The 20,568-nt window shown below is 44.4% G+C and overlaps 1 protein-coding gene across 1 annotated transcript; it reads right to left on the bottom strand.

Annotated features, from left to right (window-relative positions):
- Window positions 1-7,927: 7,927 nt before the first annotated feature.
- On the bottom strand, window positions 7,928-19,748 carry STYXL2 (serine/threonine/tyrosine interacting like 2). The gene is made up of 6 exons (XM_074598286.1): window positions 19,582-19,748; window positions 18,681-18,813; window positions 16,062-16,156; window positions 14,942-15,173; window positions 13,963-14,180; window positions 7,928-11,761 (listed from the first exon to the last, which is right to left on the bottom strand). Exons 2-6 carry the CDS (start codon window positions 18,791-18,793, stop codon window positions 8,934-8,936), a joined length of 3,486 nt encoding a protein of 1,161 aa, XP_074454387.1. The 5' UTR covers window positions 18,794-18,813; window positions 19,582-19,748; the 3' UTR covers window positions 7,928-8,933.
- Window positions 19,749-20,568: the final 820 nt, after the last annotated feature.

The following is a 20,568-nucleotide window of genomic DNA, read 5'->3' on the forward strand; positions in this document are numbered from 1 at the left end:
GCTGGTAACCTCTGCAACACTTTCAGATGTGCCCTTTGCTCTAGTTGGGAGTATGAGTAGCCACCTCTGTTTATAAGATAGGGACAAGGACCTAGGCAGGAATATCTGATGTTGGGTTCCTAAATCCTTTTCAGATAGGAGAAAAATAGCCTGATTTTCACCAGCGTTCAATGTCTAGTAGCTCCAGATTACTCCAATACCTTTTCAGAAATCAGTAGTGAACTTCAGTGGAAGAAAAAGCTCCCTCAGAATAGAACAGAATAGTTTTCTCAGGACTACTCTCATACTTCTACAGCTTTAAAAAAAAATAAATATATATATAAGGGGAAGTATTGATGAACACTAGTTTCAACCAAGAGCTGACTTTCATAGTGTGCTCCAGGCTGAAATCTCTGAAAAGCAAAAATGCTCACTTGCAAGCTATCTCCACAGCCCAGGTCAGCAGGCAGCAATTAGTTTCTCAGCCACTCACTACTCTTTCCATCTTCCTGATGGATATTTCATCTGAGTTTATGCTCTCCTCCCTCGCCTTCTCTTCACCTCTCTGCCTCTCTTTCCAATAAGGCTATGATCTGTCACAGACTCTCAATGGACAAGACCTATACATCCCATCACAACACTGTCATAGGCAGCTGCATTAGACAGGCCAGGATGAAAAGCGGTTTGGAAGGGAGAGACGCCGTCATGCTTCAGGGCATAGACTTGAACTCTACCCAAGGAAGAGAGATGAAGGAGGGCTTTGGGCCAGGCGGGGAGAAAATTTTACTCGGGGCAGGTTATTCCATAATTACCCACTTAAACTTTCTTTATACCTTCTGAGATGCATCTGGTTCTGGCCAACATCAGAGACAGAAGGGGTGGATCGCTGGTCTGATCCAGGAGGGGAATGAGTTTCTTCATTCTTTTTGCCAGTGCACTGCGTTTATAACAGTTTCTGAAACCACAATGAAATCCCTTTCCAAGTATGACCCTTGCTCTGCCAGTGATAGCCAAAACTCCTTCCCCTAACCCCGTCCTTCACACTTCCACAAGCAACACAAGAGAGAAGCCAGTACAAAGCCAGGTCAAGATGATAAGAACAAAGCCTTGAAGACTGCTCTTAGATACCAGCTTTACTTCAACAGAGGAGGAAATTTTCAAAGAGGTGAACTCTTTCTGTCTCTCGCTCAGGCAGGAGTCTCCTGGGAGGAGAAGAAAACAGCTTTCATTTTAGCGAGTCATGATATTTATGGCCCTTTTATGGGTTCTGTTTGAAAATATAAAAGTAGATGGACTTAAATCTGTTTCAAAAGAGAGGAGATGGGAAGGGGAGAGACAGAGCATACGAAGGGCAGGTGGGTCTGAATCATCTGCCCATGTTCAAAAGAAAATCAAATACCTTCTTTGTTTTAATATGGACCCCTTCTGCCAGTCATGAGGATAATGTCTGACCTTTTCTTGCATAGACCCTTTTATCCCTAATGACTTACAAATTTTATATGTACACTACCACCAAGAACACTCACCTTGGGATGAAACATGACAACCATTAAATTATGCAGCTGCAGCACCATGCAACAGTTCAGGTGTGATTGCTCCCAGGAAGCAGACTTTCAGATCACGTCTCCTGCAGAACTGAAAGCTTTATACTGTATTCCTGAGGGGCAACTGTCAGCTTCTGCTTGCTCACATGCCAGAGTCTCATGTGGGCTTTTATCCATCCTATTTGTGGTGTCTGTTCAGCAACTGAGGTTGCACCCTTTTGAGGGCCTCCTGCTTTTCATATGTGGAATCTCCTCTGACCCTTTGCCTCTAGGCAATACTTTTGATCCAGTTCACAGACTAAGGAGCACATGCCTTGCAAAATTATTGAGGGAGGGAAGTTTAAGTTGAAGAACTGGCGTTTGCATTTAGTTTTTAATGTAGTTAGGCCTGTGGTCCTTTCATCTGCTCTGGGAATGAACCTTCATGGGTTGTGACAGCTACCAGGAAATCACTATGAGCAAAATGTACAAAGCTCCCCATTAATTGGTAGTTTCATAAAGGCTACTGTGGTTTCATAAAGTTCTCCTCTCAAGCAAGGAGGGAGAGTTCTGCCAAACTAACGGAGGGCTTTTGACTGAATCTGAGTTCAGTACGGAGTCATTGCAAAGATCAAATTGCCGGGATGGTCCATGAAGACGGACCAGTCATGCCATGTTTGATACCAGCTGGTGTGTCCTGCATCTTTCTTTGATACGGTGCCACGCAATAATCAAATGGAGATATCACAAATAGACAAATCTCTAAAATGAGGCATGTTCCTGGCAGGATGCGACCTGATAGGTCACATATAGCTGTCTGGCCAGCTGTAAACAGTTCTTGCCACCATGGTTATTTTCTAGTATCACTCAGAAGTCCAAAGACTCTTAAGGCGTTGAGCTCCAGGCAGATGCTGTTGGTAGCTGGGTGATGCTATAAAAATGATCAGTTCCTTTAAATGTTTCTGTCTTCTATCTAGTATCACCTACGTCTTGGTTCAGTTTTATGCCCGCACACATGCCCTTCTGACTGGAGCCATCCTTCCTTTCATGGTTACTTGTGCAGAGTCCTTGGTAAGCTTGAATCAGGTTTTAAGATTTATTGATCTGGCCTTGTTCATTCTGTGGTGTGTTCTTTGATTTAATTTAATGACCATAAAGCATTCAGGCATGTTGGCATGAAGGGTGCACTAGAAAAAAAATAAGTGATTGATTGATTGATTGATTGATTATGTAGAGACATTGTTCTCTCCATAGTTAACAATGAAGCTAGTTTATATGCATGTACCTGCTTGTGTCTTCCAGGGCATACATATCTTAACTAAAACTAATCCAAATTGCCTGCAAGTATGAATCATATGTGGAAGCAGTTACACTCTCATGTAAGGATTAAATTTGTCTATTTTAAAGATACATGCAAATAAAAATCTTTGAAATGCAGTTCAGAGGGGAAGGTTCAAAGCACAGACAGGATGTACCTTCTCCTGCTCTGTAAGACTGTTTTCGCATCGCCGCACCTGGGTAGCTTGGCATAGACGTCCCAACATTTACTTTAACCTGTTGGTCCTGGGAAGACCTGAATTCATATCGTTTCCTATCGTCACAAGTAATGTTTTCCCTGTATGTGTGTGTGTGCTTATGTGTGTGCACCCTGTGGAAGGCAAGAGCAGTCACAGGAAAACACCACACTCAGAAGCTACTGTATGGTTGTAACGAGGTGACAGATGGAAGCAACATACAGTCAGCTCCTGAATACGTTGAAATGTACCAAAGAACAAAAGGCAGGCTAGGAAGGAAAAAAAAAAAGATAGGATTCTTCCATGTCCAAAAAATTTCTGTTCCTAGGGGTAGCCAAAATGACAGGGTGTTAATTTAAGTAGATTAAGCTAGTATTGACAGTATACAACCTAAATACATGTACTTTGAACCTCTCTCCATTTTTTACATGAAGAAGAATAATGTAAAAAATCTTATTGGCATTTAAATTATTACTCCTGGGCAAATCAATTAGCGCCTTGCTGAGATGACTGGGGCAATTCACCTACCATTTAGAGCTATTGTCCCATCTCTCTAGAGAACTGTTTGTTTGTAACACATAGTTCCAATTTTGGAAGTTTTCTTCACAATTAGAACAGCCAGAGACTTAACCCACTTTCATTTTTCTAAGTGACAAGTGAAATGCCATAGAATAGGCAGGTAGCTTTCAAAGAGACTTTGCTGGAGTACAGGAGCATGTGGTGTCTGTTTCCAAGCCCTCGACTATATTAATCACATGCTTTCTGTATCTCTGTTGGATTGTCTATATTTAGGAACGTCATGCATACTGTGTTTTCATGTTATGATGTCTATATTGAATGTATTCCAGCTAAACCCTTTAAGGAAAGGCAGGCGATGCAACATAACCATCCCCAAGTAAAACTTTTTGTCTCATAATTCACCTATGTCTCCACTACAGCTAATGTGTAAGCATTTCTCAAGGAGCTGTAAAAGAAGGAAATGGTGCTAAACTCCTTTTAAAATTATCCAGTCTAAACTAGTGACACATGCAATAAATCAAATTGCCCTGGAAATCCTGGAGGGAGGGAAATGGGCCATGGCCCCACACCTAAGAGCACTGCCATGCAGAATGCAGCTGTTACACTGGGAATAACTTATTTCTGGCACATTTCCGTTTCCTTCCAAACTTGCTTCTGCCACTTTGAATTCCCAGTCTAGCATAGACGTCATTTTATCATCTATGTTCCACTAATGTCCGTCACCCTTTCCATTTCTCACAAATTTATGTAATTTCTGTAAATCTCCTTCCATCGCACAGATGTTGCCCCTTAACCTTTCCCCAGATTTTTATACATCTAAACAAATTAATATTTAGCATTAGCCTCTTTGGATTATGTAGATATCTTACTGTCTCCATCCAGTGTAGGTCCCCTTCTTAATTTGCCTGTTGTCTCAGATCTCTTTTTGAACACTTCTTATCTCCTAGCTTTCCAGCTTTGTCACTTTCTTACTTCTTACTTCACTCAAATCAACATCAAATGGGTTTCTCTCTCATGTATCCCTCCTTAACGTCTTTGCTTCCCACATGCTCTGAGTTTCTACATTGTTCAAAGGACATGCAGGGAACAGTAGAAATGAGAGGCCGGCTGTGAAAAAATGCAGAAGGACTCAATGAGACTGAGAGTCTGAGCACTAAGATGGCAGACAAAATTCAAGGCTAATAAATGTAAAGCATTACACATAAGAAAACTTAACATATGAAATGAAGATCTTGGATCAGACCATTGCCATTCAGCAAAAAGATTTTGTGGATATAAGAAACAGTTCCATGAAAATGTCCCCGTGGTGCTCAGAAATGGCCAAAAAAGCATGCAAGCTGTTAGGAGTTAATGGTGTAGGAAGAAAGAACAGAATAAGGAAGGTCATTATGCCACCACAGGATAAATCTTTGCTGCACCTGCACCCTGAATTGTGTGTGAGGATTTGGTCCCTCATCTCAAACACAACAAAGCAGAACTGGGAAGGGTACGCAGAAGAACAGCCAGGATAATCAGAGACACGGAGCAGCTCCCATATAGGAATGAGTAACTCGGGCTGAAAAATGGAGAGCTAAGGATGGGGCGTAAACGATAGAGGTGGTTAAAATCTTGTGGGGCATGTAGATACTGACTAGAGATTATCTTGGCATCAAATGAGGCTAGCGGGCAGCGGGTTCAGGACAGACAAAAAGGAGATGGCTTAGCATTCAGTGTAGAGTAAGTTGTGGGAGTTCTTGCCACAAGAGATCACGGAGGCTAGCGGGTACGAGGCTATAATGGCTATAACTCAGAAATGACTAGGCACCTCCACAGAAGGAAAATCCATCCAGGGCTATTAAATACAAAAATATCACATCTGGCTTAGGAAGTCCTTGAGTTGCAAATGATTAGAAGCTGGAAGATCATGCTGGGGAAATATCATTTATATCACTGCTCTTATATTCTTCCCTAGGTATTCACTGTTGTTCTCTGTCAGAGACAGGATATTGAGCCAGACAGACCTTTGGTCTGACCCCATACAGCCTTTCTGATGTTCCTGTGTTTATATTCTTAACTGACTGTATGGATGCTCCTTGCACTTTCACCTTCCACTATAGAATGCCAAAAAAACCTCTCCTGCAGCAACTGAAGCTGAGCAAAAATATCAGTCCCGGCGCATCTTTGCTGAAAAATCCTTCCTAGATAAATATGGATACTTACCTACTCTTTTAATCTAGTGTCAGACCAGTCATTGCTGAAAAACCATTCACTCTGCAGCTCTGGTCACCTGAAACAATCTGTGCAGACCTCTCCCCTTTCACCGATTCCCTATCTCCTTCTAAATTCTCATCTTAAAACCTGACTTTCTAGCCTGCCTTCAACCTCTCCGTTTCTGTCCCTCTTGGTTATTGGTCTTATGACTGAATGCTTTAATATTTTCACCATGCAAGGTCTTTATGTCACTGTTTCATGTAATTTATACCTGTGAGCTGGAGCCTTTCCCATCTCGCTTTCAAGCACTGGCCGTACACTGAATGAAGTCCAAAATGATCCCCACCCCCTTATTGCTTTGGGGGTTTGGCTTTATTAACAAGGATATAAGCAATAAGAAAATAAAGTTCAGCTATTTCTAAGGCTACTCCCTCATGACTGCTCAGCCAGCATCTTAGATGGCCTCTCCCCAGCAAACCATTTTTATCTCCCTTTTACACAAGTGAACTAATAAGCCACCTACCTCAGTGAGTCAGCAGAACCCACTTAACCCTTTCCCAGAAGGGTCAAAACTCACTATCAGGATGCTTTGGCTCAGGCTTGTTATAGAACCATATTCTTGCCCCTCGGTCTTGAATAATTTATTTGTGCGGCAGACCTAGATTACTGTTTAAATCAAAATGCTACCCAAACAAAGGCTGTGCCGTACAGTGGAAAATGAAACCAATTACTACATCATATAATGCTCATCTTTCACAGTGTAAGATGCCCCCTACAGTACTGCAGAGGACAGACATTTCTATTGAGAACAGCAGCCAGCCATAGGAAGCCGGAGCGAGATTTTTCAGAGGGAACCAGCCTTTGATAAAAAAGTAAATTCAGTGCCAGAAGGTATTGCACACTTCCACTTTGATCTATCGAAACTTAAGACCTTCTCTAGACTGAAATTAAAGCAAGCTCCAAATATGTATATGCAGAGTTGTTTTCCACACAGCCACTTTACCAGGGATGAAGAGGAAAATGCCTATCCTAACACATGCTGCAGAAATTCAGTATAAAATCTCAGAATGTGGATCAAAGCCTGGAATTCCACTACTTTAAAAAAATACAACTCACAGCAGTATGCAGAAACAAGGGATGCAGTGTATTAGATATTATATTTTAGTAGAAGTGCATTACATGCATTATAAGCCTTACAGCAGTTCTGGATGCCTGAAACATTAAGAAGACCATGTTCGTTATGTACTTCAGAAATGTAATCTGAGTTTACTCAAAAAAACCCCCACACAAGTAAAATATGTTCTTTCTCTTATTTTTCTACCCCTGTTATTGTTCAATCACCTGATTTTGAGACTCCATTCACCTAACAATAAGTAGCTATAATTTGCCCTAGTCCTGGCTGTCAGAAAGAGTCATCTTTATCTTCAGAGAAGCAGGGATAATGTCTAATCAGTGAGTTATAGTTGAGAGAATTGATTCTAAGTTTAGGAAAATTGGCTGCTGCATTTTGTTATCAGTAACCATTATTTAGATAGCATTGCTGATGTGCGTGGCGTCATACAGACAAGGACAAAGACCAGGCCCTTGCCCTGTGGAGCTTAGTGTCTATATTATACAATTAAAATAGGGAGAGGTACTAGCATAATAGTAATAGCGAGCTTTAAGCATCGCAGTGGGAGGGAGAAGAGATGACAAGAAAAAGAAAGATAAAACTTCCTGTGAGAGAGCAATACTGCATCATCCCCCCATTGTTGTTTTATACTCAGCTCTGCCAGAGGTTTTTGTTGTTTCAAAATACAGTCTGTACGGAAGAGGGAACAGATAATTCCAGAACAGAAATCAGGAGAAACTGGCCTAGGTGTTTATAAGGGAGAGGCGGAGGATGTTGACTGGTGACAAAGAGTTGGGTGCTTTGATGCGTCAAAGACACAGTGTCATACGAGCCACACAAGTGATGCTGTGGCAGGCCTGGCAGGTCATGTCACACAAGCCCACAAGGCTCTGCAGGGCATGGAAAGACCTGAGGCTCTTTACTTGGTGTACTCAGTTAACAGGGAGACTGTGCTCCTTCCATGCACTCTGAAAAGTGGGCTCTGTAGCTCCTCATACAAACAACACCCCACCTGTAACACGCCAACTAAACCTACCATCTCCTAAAAATGAGCTTCCAAGTACCACATTCAACAGACACACAACTTGTCCTTAGATGCATGGTGCCTTATACCAACGCTTTAGTTATACATCACTTTATTATGAGGTCAGTTTGTGTATCACTCTTCTTTTAAGGCCATCACGTTGAAAATTAATACATGACAATCCGACTACAGACATAAAAGCACAGACTGAGCTGAGCTGCATACATAAAACAAACTTAAGTCAGTACTTCAGAAACCCAGCCTAACCTAACACTAATCCTAACCCTAACTCCATCTCTTTAACTACATCAGAACATCATTTTTAGATGGCTGTTAATATTACTGCATTTTTCCTTTATTGACCCACAGTCATTAGCAGGAACCGACCATACTGGAGCAGAGATGACTCCATCTAATAGAAAACAATGGTACCACAGGAGTACATTCATTACTGCATTGAACTTCTAAAAAGAAGGAGGCATCTTCTTTTTTCTAGTATTTCACTTTGCTTCTGCTACTTAGTGAAGTAAAACAGTACATGTATTCCCCTGAACTGTCGTATTTCTGTAGACATTCATAAGACTGTTGCAGCAAATGGAACCTACCTGGCAGTAGCTTCTCAGTGGTATAAAGTAAAAATTGATTAAGAGAGGAACATTCTTCAGGTTCCTAGAAAAGGCTGTTGGCTTCTTCCATTTATGATCAAAAAGATCCTAGAAAAAATATGTCCAGTCTTTAACGAGACTAGGAAATTGAAATAACCAAAATGGGATGTGATTGGTCTTTTGAATTGAGGTGCCACCATTACTTGCTTTTGCTGCTGAAACATCGTCTGGCTCCTAATGGCTTCTAACATTGTGTTCCTACCTACATTGATCATTTAATACTAGCATCTTCTTTCTGACAAACCACAAACACTTCCAAAACTTGACCTCTTCCCTTTATCGCTTTTGATTAAGAAGAGAACTATCTGCAGGAAATGCCCTACAAACCACAAAGGATTATCAGAAATATAATGATGAATGATTCGGGGACTCCGTGGCTCTGATTGTGTTCCTATAATCTGATCTTGGTCACTCTTCCCTTCGCCGCCGGAGCTTTGCTGTAGTTTCTTCTAGTCGGCTTCTCCAAGCAGCAATAATGGCATCATCATCCATCTCTTCTTCCTCTTCTTTACGTGTGCTTCGCCTGAACTGAGAGATCTGTCTAGATGCAAATCTTTCTTCACTTTGTTGCACTTTTGCCTCCTTCTTTCCATCCTCTTCAGACTTCGAAAAGCTCTGGGTGAACTTTCTCTTAGCTCCAAATTCTGACATGTCTGACTTGGCCTCCTCTTCACACGCCTCCACATGATGAGATCTAACTCTACTCTGTGTAGATGGTTCAGGGGATTCAGAGTCAAAGGATGGTTCAGGTGTTCGGCTGAAAACATGCAGGTCTGGGCTCTTTTCGCTGGAACTTCTTGTCTCGCTGACCCTTGACCTTGTGAACTTATACATCTTTTTGTCCTCTTTTGCAGAAGCAGAGGAAAATCTTGACATGGTTCTCAGTGAATCTCCTTTTGACTCATAGGAAGAACAGCTGTCTAGCTCTTCTCTTTGGGATCTGGAGAATCTGTAGCTGGATGTTTCAGAATCCATCTCTCTAACTTTGGATGATCTGCTATATTTCTCTCTAGCCTTCTCACTTTGATCATAATATGACGGTGGTTCTCTCTCTGCTTTCAGGCCACTGAGCCACTTGGTAATATCAGTTTCTGTCTCTGACTTTGGTAAACCTGTGTTTGCAGGTTGACTGGACAGATCAAAGACTGTATCAGTTCTGTCAAGATGTGCTTGCAAGGTGCGCCTGTGACTGTTTGTTGTACTCTCTCTGTCATCTTCTATTTCATTTTCCTCTCCTTTGGTCACCTTTTTTTTAAATAAAGTGCTGCGTTTATTGTCTCTGATCACTTTTTCAACTTGATAATCTGTCATTTTCTCTCTCATTTCCATTTGCATCTCCTTCTCCTTCCTACTGAGTTTCTTCAGGTCAATATCATCAGCAAAGAGGCTGTACAGTGGCTTGCTTGTCTGTGTTATCTTCATGTTTGAACTAGTCCCTTCTGATCTCGCGCTCACTGAGGTATTGCAAGACAGGACAGACTGAGACTCAGCCCTGTGCATGTCCTGTTGGCGAACCTGAGAGGTAGCAAGAGTTGAACCACTCTGGCCACTGAGAAGAGAAACCTTATCATCATCTACACGCCTGCCAAGGTCTCCTGACGTTACGCTGGAGGCCATTGCAGACGATGGACGGGACAGCATCATGATCTCATTTTGCTTTTGAGCAATGGTTTCACTGACCACGTTAGCAATCCAGTTCTGAATGCTTGCCATGGATATTGTGTCACCTGGGCCAACTGGGAGACTGGGAAGGGGTATCTGAGGCTGCATTGCCCCTGTGCTGCTCCTGGCCTGTGATAAAGATGAATGGTTTGTCTGCATGCTCAGTGCAGAAGCTGCGTCCTCAGCACCACTTGCAGAAGGTGCAGAGGGCCAGAAAGCTGACAGTGGGATACTCCCACTCATCATACTGTCTGTCTCCCAGCTGCACATGGACTGGCTTTCTTCTAAAATTTTCTTTGAACGTTCAAGGAGCTCTACACGCCTCTGCTTCTTTTTAGCTGAAGCAGAATCCTCACTTTTGGCAAACTCCACAAATTCCTCCTTGCTTTCACTGCCCACCTTCTTCTGCCGCTTCATTTTCCAAGCCTGGTAAGCAGTCAGGTTAATATCTGACAAACTTTTCCCTTCTGTCCCCTCCTCACCTGCCTGGCTGCCATCTTCTGCTGGAGATGGTGCAGAAGATGATGATGGTTCTAAATCCTTCTTGTGAAAGCCAAACTGGATCCTCTTGACCTTCCACCTTTCTAGAGGAGTCAGCTTGTCTTTGTTCTTTTGGCAGAAATTGTAAAAGGAGCTACTGTCTGAAAACACGCTCTCCTCATCCACATCCCTCTCCTCTCTTCCTGTTTCTGGGGATCGTCTCTCCCCACAATTTTTATTCTTAGAATGATACCTCTGAGCAGCTTCCTTCTCAATCTCTAGAAGCCTCTGGTTCCACATGTCCCAAGTACTCTCTGAAGACGTAGAGCCTGTGCGGCTCCTCCTCATCCTGCTGAAGCTACTGGCTTCCAGCTGTTGTTTTAGGGTTCGGATCTCAAAGCTGCTCACACTCTCAACATCACTGAATTCACCTGATGGGTAAGGTCTTCCTCCCATGCTGGAATTGCCATCCTCCTCCCTGGGTGGACCCTCCATTTGGTATTTCTCATTTCTGCACTGCCAGTCATGGATCCTCTGTTCTACATCCTCCTCAGATTGTTCCCCTTCCTGATACAGAAGCTTTGGAGATGTTCTTCCATGGTTGACTCCTGGTTCTTTTGCAGGCAGGCCTTGTTTCTTCCTCCATTCCTTATACAACTGTTCCTCTTCCTCCTCACTGATGAGGGTGGAGTGTTTGGAAACCCAGCTATTTTTTTCCACCGATGACGAGCTCATAAGACTACCCAGCAGGCTGCTGGTCTCCTCTTCTACTGTGATGGAGTGGGCTTTGGCTCCCATGATGCTTTCTGAGTCCCCAACTCCAGACAGCCGGGAAGAAGTCCCTGCACGGACAACAGGACTTTGACTAGGAGTGACTTCTTCGTCTCCGGTGTGCTCCAACTCTCGTTCCTCCAACAATTGCTCATTGAGCTCCCTTAGCTGTTTCAGAAAGCCATCGTTGGGGTAAATGGCACGCTTCTTTCTCAGAGTCATCAGCGCCTCCAGAACAGTCATATGGTGGTAGATCATCAGGTAAGCAGCCACCAGGACAGCTGAGCGACTGATTCCCATTTCACTGCTGACAAGAATTTTGCCTACAGATATTGAATATAAAAGTAATCAGCTATTTGCAATACCATAGAGAGGTTGCTCTGATATGGAGCGCAAAAGCATTCTCCGAATAGTGTTAAAAATTAGACAGATTATATGTTTCAGTGACTGAAAACAATAATAAATATCTGTTAGCTTTATCTTAATAAAAATCTAGATACATATGAATAAAAAGCACATTAGTTTAAAAAGCTGTGGGCAGGCACATTTTAAAGCAATCTAAATAATATTTATATTTTCACCTATACAGTTCACTTCCCCAAATAATCAAAAAGCTTATAACAGGCGTTAGAAAGACAAGTGATACAGTATTCTTGACTTTGCTGTCTGACTTAGGGTAAGACATTTAAGCTTTCCATGCTTCAGTTTCCCCATATGTAAAAAGGGAGATATTAGCATTAGCCTCCAGGAAGGTACTGGGAGGATAAGCAAATAACTTACTTTTTTATAAGCCACACTATAGGGCTTAAATACAATTTTATAGTAATTTAATTATATTTTTGCCAGAATCCAAATCTGCTGTTTTGCAAGATACGCTCAGTTACATGTAGACTGGCTGGAGGACAGAGTCATTGTATATCTCAACAGCAGAACCAGGCAACTAGCAGAAGAGAGCTGATTTTGACTCTGACAAACTGATACAGCTGCTTCAAACTACTGGGACCCACCATTCTGTGAACAGTGACTGCAAGAGCTAGAATCGCAGCTGAGGATCTGCTTTATTTCATGGCATTTACACAGAAATCACATCTTGCAGAAAACTAAGCTTTAGCACAGAAGAATTTTTTGAGAGTTACTTTTATGTCAAATTACAGTTAAATAAAAGCTTTTAAATATGAAAAGCGCACAAATGAGGCTTTGCTAGCTTGCAAATAACTGAAATTACTGTTTCTAAATGTGTGATAAAATCCAGTTTAACCAGACTGTTTGCACTGAAACTTGATGAAGCCAGATTAAACACCATCTTTCTAATTGCTGATATGTTACTGCAAGTATTTACCCAATATACCTATTCCTACAATCCTGAAATGTCTTTTACACCTTTCTTAGTATCAAAAGTCTCGGTTGCTTTACAAGTGTTTTAACAGCCAGTAAAGCCTATCTAACAGCTCACCAAAAGGGGGAGATCTCATTCCTCTGCTTGCTTTCAAGGTTCCTCTGTCTCTGTGCATCCTTTCCTGTGTGGGCTCTGGTACTCACCGGGCCCTTTAACGAGCCAGTTCAGCTCACTAACCCGATGGAAAACCATCTCTTCCCCGCTGGGCTGTCATTTTTGCTGGGTTAGTGAGTTGAAGGATTGATGAATGCGAGCCATGTATTGCGAGCACATTGAATGTACTATGCCAGGGGTAGCAATGGGAGTTATGAGGAAGAACACAGATGGGTAGTGTCCCTCCTTGTGGTGGTGTTGGTCAGCTGTTGGCTCAACTTTTCTTGTGTACTAACAAAACTTCTCACTTTTCTTACTGTCACTTCTACTAGGAGGTAACCTGTTGCCTCTCTACAAAAATCATATGCATTGAATACATATATGAAGAATATCAGTGATATCACTGATTGTGATGTTCATTTTCATATTGAATTCCATAAAGATATTTTTCAAACTGTCCACTGAAGCTGCAACAAATTGACCAGTGTGCACTGGAGGTCCACAGAATAACAGTTGCCATGGAATTGGAGTCCAGCAAATTATACAGAAGCCTGGGTGTACACATCCAGGGTTTCAGTCCAGCTGTTTGGACTGTTCTAGTAAATCAGCCTGTTCTTTTGTAGTAAGCATCCTGGCAAAACTGAAACTCAAAGTGTACAGGAATATATCAATATATATGGTATTATATAATATCAATATAAAAAAATACATATTTATTGGAGGAGGGCTTCACCTCTTTGCAATAGTAGGGTACTTTCAAAGCAGCTGAGGGAGGTGGCTCGCAGACAGTTTGAGTCCAAAGACATGGGGCTTGCAGCGGGGGCTGCTGGGCTGCCTTCTCTCACTAGCTAGCCCCCTCCTGTTTTGAATGAGGCACGGGCAAGAGTGGGCAAGTGCCCACTGTAACTGTATGCAGAGAACCTAGTATCTGCCTTCTACCCAGTGACAAATAACGGCATCAGCTGTTTATCAGAGTAATGCTTCCACCCATTAATTCCCAAGCGTTCTGGAACCACTTTAATCTTGTCTTCTTACCCCTGTAAGTCAGTAGTGCTTCGTCAAGGAACTCTGCAGCTGGGCGGAAGTGTTTGGAGATATCCATATCTGGAAAATCATCCACTTCAATGCCCAGGTATTGGATATTCAGACCATTGTAGAAACCTGGTCCTGTGTATACACCTGTACCATGAGCTGCATTCAAGACATGCGTGATCCCCAGTCTCTTCAAACGACTTTTGTTCACTGCGACACTTCTTCAGAAAAGAAAAAAAAAAAAAGTTAGATATCATTGCTCCTATACTGGGTAGGAAAGGAGTTGTCTGCTACAAGGTCTACCGAGCTTCTAGTCTGTGTTACTCATCAAACACACGGCTCCGCTCAGACCTTAATGTCCTTTGAGAGTTCTACAGGTATTTCTTTCCAATACTCACTGGGAAAAGAAAATGAGAAACCTGCACTCACCAGTAGAGCTGCATGCTCGTTTCCACTCCAGCTTGATTTTAAACTCATCCTGCCATCCTAGGTTCAGGCTGTTTACTTATTTCTCAATTTTTATCACTCCGTAATTGATGCTTTACACTATATCCCCTTGTTATTCTGCCTGGTTACTTGTACAGGTGTCTCCAACAGCCAAGCCGTGGTCCAGAAGACCAAACCATTTCCACTCGATATTTGCCACAGCATTTCTTTTTTAACTCTCCTTTACATAACAAAGACTTTAGTCCCAATTTCAGGGCCAAATTTCAATCAGAACAGTGTAATTTGGGCTCATTTGCCTTTTCCTCTCCTAAATTGTTGAAGCATCAAAATAGCATAGGAAAGCTGCTGATTCTATTCCAGAAGTATTTACTTTTCAGTGCACGGAGATCTTTGTGAGCATATTCTGAAAAACACTTTGGGGCTCTCTAGGGAAGAAAAGTATTAGATGCACGTAACACATGTTATGCCTTCAGTGGTTCCATCTGACCCTTCACTGGGAATCTTGTGCAACTTGATGACAAAAGCTGACACTCACTTTTCTGCTATGAAGACATTAGGCCAGACTTCATCCACAGCATCCCTGGGGGTCTCCAGCCTGTCCTTCACAAGTGCCCTCTGCAAGTCCATCACACATGGTGTGTTAAACAAGCTGGTGTCATCAATCTTTTCCTTAACTCGGTTGTACAGGTCTTCCACCATCAGCTGCTGCGCGGACTCTAACATCCTGGGACACACTGAATCTACCTTGGTGTCCTTTGTCTTCAGTTCTGGAATAAACTGACATTGTAACTAAAAGCATGTAAAAACAATGCAAATATATGACCTGTCATTCTTTGTTCCTGGCACAAGCCTTGTGGCTTGCTTTTTTTCCCAGTAACATCACACTGTCCTGTCTGCAATGTGTGCGTGTACATGCTTACCTAATAGGCCCAAGATAGTTAGTAATGGGAGGAGCATATTGCACTGTCCTCTCGGTCCAGAGACCCACACTGGCCAAAGGCTTGGGAGTTAAGGGCACGCTCATTCTAGCCCCAGAAGAATGCAGTCACTCTCTCCAGCTTCCTGAGGAGGGGACGTGGAGAGGGAGGTGCTGATCTCTTCTCCCTGATATCCAGTGACAGGACACATGGGAATGGTTCAAAGCTGCGCCAGGGGAGGTTTAGACTGGACATAGGAAGCATTTCTTTACCAAGAGGGTGGTCCAACACCGGCACAGGCTTCCTAGAGAGGTGGTCGATGCCCCATCCCTGTCAGCGTTTAGGAGGCATTTGGACAACGCCCTTAAGAACATGCTTTAGCTTTAGGTCAGCCCTAAGTGGTCAGGCACTTGGACTAGATGATCATTGCAGGTCCCTTCCAACTGAAATATTCTAGTCTAGTCTAGTCTATTCAGTTTCTTGCAGCAAGCAACCAGCAATCAAACTGTGTCTGTCACAGCGGTATACATGTTCTGCCACAGAGTCAGTGCACCACTTCAAAGGAAGTCACCAAACGTTTTTGTAAATTCTTATTTCTGTGGTTTTCACCTCTACCGCAGGTGGGGTTTTCTCATAAAGGCTTTTTTGTCATTTTAGGATCTCTGGATGAGAAAGGCAAAAAAAGTGCAACTCAAGTCTCTATTATTTACATAGTTCTTTTACCCTTCCTCCTCTTACCTTCATTGATTATTTGTTTGGCAGCCACAGCAGATGACAGATGGATTGGCTCCATGAAGATGCTCTCTGTATCAGTGTCCGATATCACTGAATACCTGCCAACCAACCACACTGCCTATTAGGCAAATGCCCTCCACTGGGATCCCATCGCCAGGACTTTAGCCCTTTTTACCCATTCCAGAAGAGCGCAGCAGGGAACTGGAGAAGCAGGGATCCTTTGATGGTAGGAAGGAAGCCCCAGCTCTCTTCCCACCCCTCACACCCACCCTGCTCTCCAGCATGGCACTACAGGCTTCAAATATGCCTTGGTACCCAGTGTTTGCAGGATGTAGACAGGTCCCATGGAGAGGAGCTGCAGTGGGCTGGGAGTGCAAGAGAACGGACTGGTGGAGGAGTTTTTGGGTAGAGAAGATCAGTATCTCATTTGAGACTGGGAGGGGGATGGATCACAAGGCATAGTCTCACAAGTAGCTCTCACTTAGACAGACAGACATAAGCATTGTCCTAACTAGAATTTATCGAGCAATTCAAAAGAGATTATGCCAGAAAACTGATGGGTTTTATTTTTCTGTTAACTGATTGCCTACAAGCATTCTTTGAGTTATCACAAGCTGCAGTGCAAGCATTAAGATGGAAGCCTGTGAATCTCTCCCTCAGTACATTGGTCACCTCACAGCATGAATCTGTGGTCAGTCTCTCCACTCACACAGTGCTGTCTAACTGCAGGTCAGAAACAACTATGAAACCCACAAACACCTTTGAAGGGAGTTCTCTGACACACAGCATGATTTATGTAAGTTTTTGTTAAGGAAAAAAAGGGCCACAATCTTAAAAACAAATGTATTTCCACCTGGGTCCACCTGTACAGTCTAAGCAAATCTTCTCTTCTTACTTAGACCATCTTAACAAAATATTTTATAAAGCTTTTTCCCTGATGCACACCCTCTACATTTCCTTCCAAATAGATGGTACAGATCATTAGAACAGGTTTGCTGCCATCTCAGAAGCTATCTGGCAATGCAGGCTTGCATTACTTGCATCACGCTGTTTGTTTTTGTTTAAGTAAAGTAGGAGAGGGATAGTGATTAATGTGCAGTCAGGGTGCAGCAAAGTGTCTGGAGAGCTAAACTGCTTTCATTCTCCAGAATCAAAATGGAGGACACAGCCATTGGAAACCACTTAATGGGCTCATCTAGGTCATTTAGTTGGGTTCCAGCACTTGTCAGCTGTGACTGAAAGTAATCCTTTTCTGTCTCTTCAAAAAAGTTTATGAGATGAGCAAGGGGAGTCTCAGTCTCATTTACAGGAGCTGACACAAATTTGCAGTTATGCCCTGCCTTTGATTCCTTTTGCTGTAAAGGTTGCCTCCAAGCTCAATAAAAAGATAACAGTTGGCAATAATCTGCCACCACAGCCTCAACACATTTTACCTGTTGCTGCTCCAAGCATCCATGAAACACACAGGTGCAGAACTGCCCAAGCTTGAATGCTTCAAGGGCCTCGTTCTGTTTGGGAAGGACCTTGCCATTTTCATCAATGCTTTCCGCATTACAGCAAGAAAAAAAGGGAAAAAAAAATGAAGGGAAGGGAAGGGAAGGGAAGGGAAGGGAAGGGAAGGGAAGGGAAGGGAAGGGAAGGGAAGGGAAGGGAAGGGAAGGGAAATAAACTGGAGAGGTACTTCTGTTCATTTTGCGTGACTGATGAGCTGTAGGAGAGTGATTTACCAAGTTCAATACATAATTTTACTTTATGTGAGCCCAGCGAACTTCCTAAACAATTTTTTAATGCATGCAGTTAAATGAAATAAGCACTTTGTCTTCATCTTTCTGCAGTGCCCCGCAGTTAATGGGAAAGATTTCATAACTTCCTACTTGTTGAGGGCCACTGCGGTACATTCTTTTCAAACTCGATCCCTACTCCCTGCCTTCAGCTAAAGCATTTTAAAGTGTACAGAAAGCCCTGCAGAGCACTTTGCTTTAGGAAAAAGAGTACAAAAGGCTGTATTTTACCTTGTATTAGGAGAAAACACATCTAATCGTGCTTGTTTTGCTTGAGGTAACTCAATTCCTGCTTGTGCTGTGACAGCCTCCTGTTCAGTGCCTGAAACCTGTAGCTAAAGATGGCTCTGAACCAAACCCAAATCCGAAGACCCTCAGTCTTTATGGGGCTGGGAAAGGCTAATATCAACTTAAAAAATTCCACAGGTCTTTATAATGGACAGAAAGATGGGGCTGAATTTGGAGAGTTGAAATCTGAATCAGAAGTTTCATCACAGGGGTGGACGTGAGATGATGAGACAGGGAAGAGCAACGATACCACCCCATAGTAACGCCTTCTGCAATTTATCCCCCCCCCACCCCGTGTGCACATACACACTTAGCGGGATGGATTAATTAGCACAGGAGTCCTGTCTCTGCGGTCCCTCTCCCTGCTGTCACTCCAACCCCCACCTCACGGCGGAGAGGGAAGCCCTGGGCTCCACACTTGATCCAAGTGCCTGTGCGGAGAGTAGGCAGTGGAAGAGGAGGGAAGGCAAACTGACCCACCACGTGCTACCACGAGCCACCACGAGCCACCACACCACCACACCATGGCAGCGCCGGCGGCAAGCATACTCACCGGCTGGGTGAGGGGCTGCGGAGATAGTGAGCCTGCACGGCCTTCACGTCTGGTCCCTCGTCCTCCTCATCGGGCACTGCCTGCTCACTGTCCGAATCTCTGCCGCTGGCCATGGCAGCTGTGAGAGGATCCGCTACAAGGGGAGCACGGCAGGAGGGAGGGCCATTAGAGAGGTCAGGGCAGGAGGCCATCCCCCTGGCCGTGGAGGTGGTGGTGGCAGGGGGGGGATACAGCAGAAGGGGTTCCCCCATTTTGCTCCCACAACCCTGCCAGCAGCCCTTGCCGCAAGCCGGCCGCAATGGCTTCTCTGCCAGGGTGCCTGCCGTTCCCCAGGCCTCGTGCAGCTCCCTGGCTGCTGCCCAGCGAGTGCTGATGCCCTTCTTGCCTGTGAGTAAGCGTGCAGGAAGGCCAGGAAGGAAGGGGTGGCGGGGGCAGAAACTCTATCCCCTCCCTGGCCGGCTCAGCCCCTGCGTGGAGGCTGGAAGGAGCTGTACACAGCCAGAGCCGGACTGGAAGGAGCGTCGGGGGCAAGAAACATGAGACCTCGCCTCCCCAAAATGAAACGCTCCAAAAGCTCAAGGCCGAAGGTGCTTTAAGCCTCGGGACTTTGTCCTTGTAATCCTTTGTGGGGAGCCTGCCCTGGGCGCGGGAGAGCGAGGGGGCCATGGCTCGGTTGGGAGCATGGAAACACAGCAGCCAATGCTTCCCCAGGTCCAACCAGAGTGACTCCTGCCTCTCCGTCCCACGACAGCTGGTGGCGGCTCTGAAAGGCCCCAGCAGCCGGACTCAGGCAGAACTCAGCTGGCCTCAGGCGTCAGCGTGCCACCAGCGGGGCTGAGGAGTGGCTGCCGCTGCCGGGAGAGCGAGCAGAGAGGCAGGAGAGTGAGGAAAGGACACTTACCCCTGTGCCTGGACGACTCCGATGAGGTCCCTGACAGAGGAACGGTGAAGGAATCCAGTGAAGAGGGCAGGAAACCTGGCAGGGAACGGTGCTGCGGGGAAAGAAATCAGCTGCCCCCTCTCGCTTGCTCTGTGGCTTCTTCATCAAGGGGCAGGACAACTGTCGGCACCAAACCTTTATCAGCTTTCTAAATATAGTGTTGTCCTGACACTGGCTGCTGGATTGCATGGGGAAAGAATTCAGTGCCTCATAGATGGCAGCTGCTCAAGCACTTAACTCCTTCCCTGCTGTAGGCTGGACCCTCCGACATTTCCCAGTTGCAGAAGGAGCCCAGAGAAGAGCACAGAGCCAGTGGGGCTGGATCTCCGCCTGCAAGGAGCCTCCAGGCAAGTGGGATCCCACCAGGCGTAACTTGCAATGGTGGTATGACCTCTTATGTCCTTGGGAAACACAGTGCAAGATGAGCCACTCCAAGCTTACCAGAAGCAAGCTACCCGTCAACTACTTGGACTTCCGTAAGGTTTTTAATATGGTCCCCTACAACATTCTTACCTCTAAATTGGAGAGAGATGGATTTAATGGATGGACAAGGAAGTGGCTAGATGGCTGCATCCTGCTACAGTCAACAGCTCAGTGTCCAAATGGAGATCAGCAACAAGTGGTGTCCCTCAGGGTTCCATACTGGGACCAGTACTGTTCAGTACATTTATTAATGACATAGACAGTGGGATTGAGTGCAGCCTTAGAAATTTTGCAGATGACACCGAGCTAAGTGGTGCAGTTGATTCGGTAGAGGGAAGGGATGCCATCCAGAGGGACCCTGACAGTCTTGAGGAGTGGGCCCATGTGAACTTCATAAACTTCAACAAGGTCAAGTGCACAGTCCTGCACCTGGATCAGGGCAATCCCCAAGATCAGTACAGGCTGGGGGGTGAATGGATTCACAGCAGCCCTGCGGAGAAGGACTTGGGAGTACTGGTGGATGAA

This window comes from Larus michahellis, chromosome 1, assembly GCF_964199755.1.
Source record: "Larus michahellis chromosome 1, bLarMic1.1, whole genome shotgun sequence".
NCBI classification, from domain to species: domain Eukaryota; kingdom Metazoa; phylum Chordata; class Aves; order Charadriiformes; family Laridae; genus Larus; species Larus michahellis.

What these genes read in the sequence shown, in the direction of transcription:
- STYXL2 (XM_074598286.1), bottom strand. Translation starts at nt 18,793, where the DNA reads ATGGCCAGCGGCAGAGATTCGGACAGTGAGCAGGCAGTGCCCGATGAG. An exon ending in CGCAGCCCCTCACCCAGCCG is followed by an intron (nt 16,157 to 18,680) that starts GTGAGTATGCTT and finishes GTTGGTTGGCAG; the next exon opens with GTATTCAGTGATATCGGACA. An exon ending in AGCACTACTGACTTACAGGG is followed by an intron (nt 11,762 to 13,962) that starts GTAAGAAGACAA and finishes CAATATCTGTAG; the next exon opens with GCAAAATTCTTGTCAGCAGT.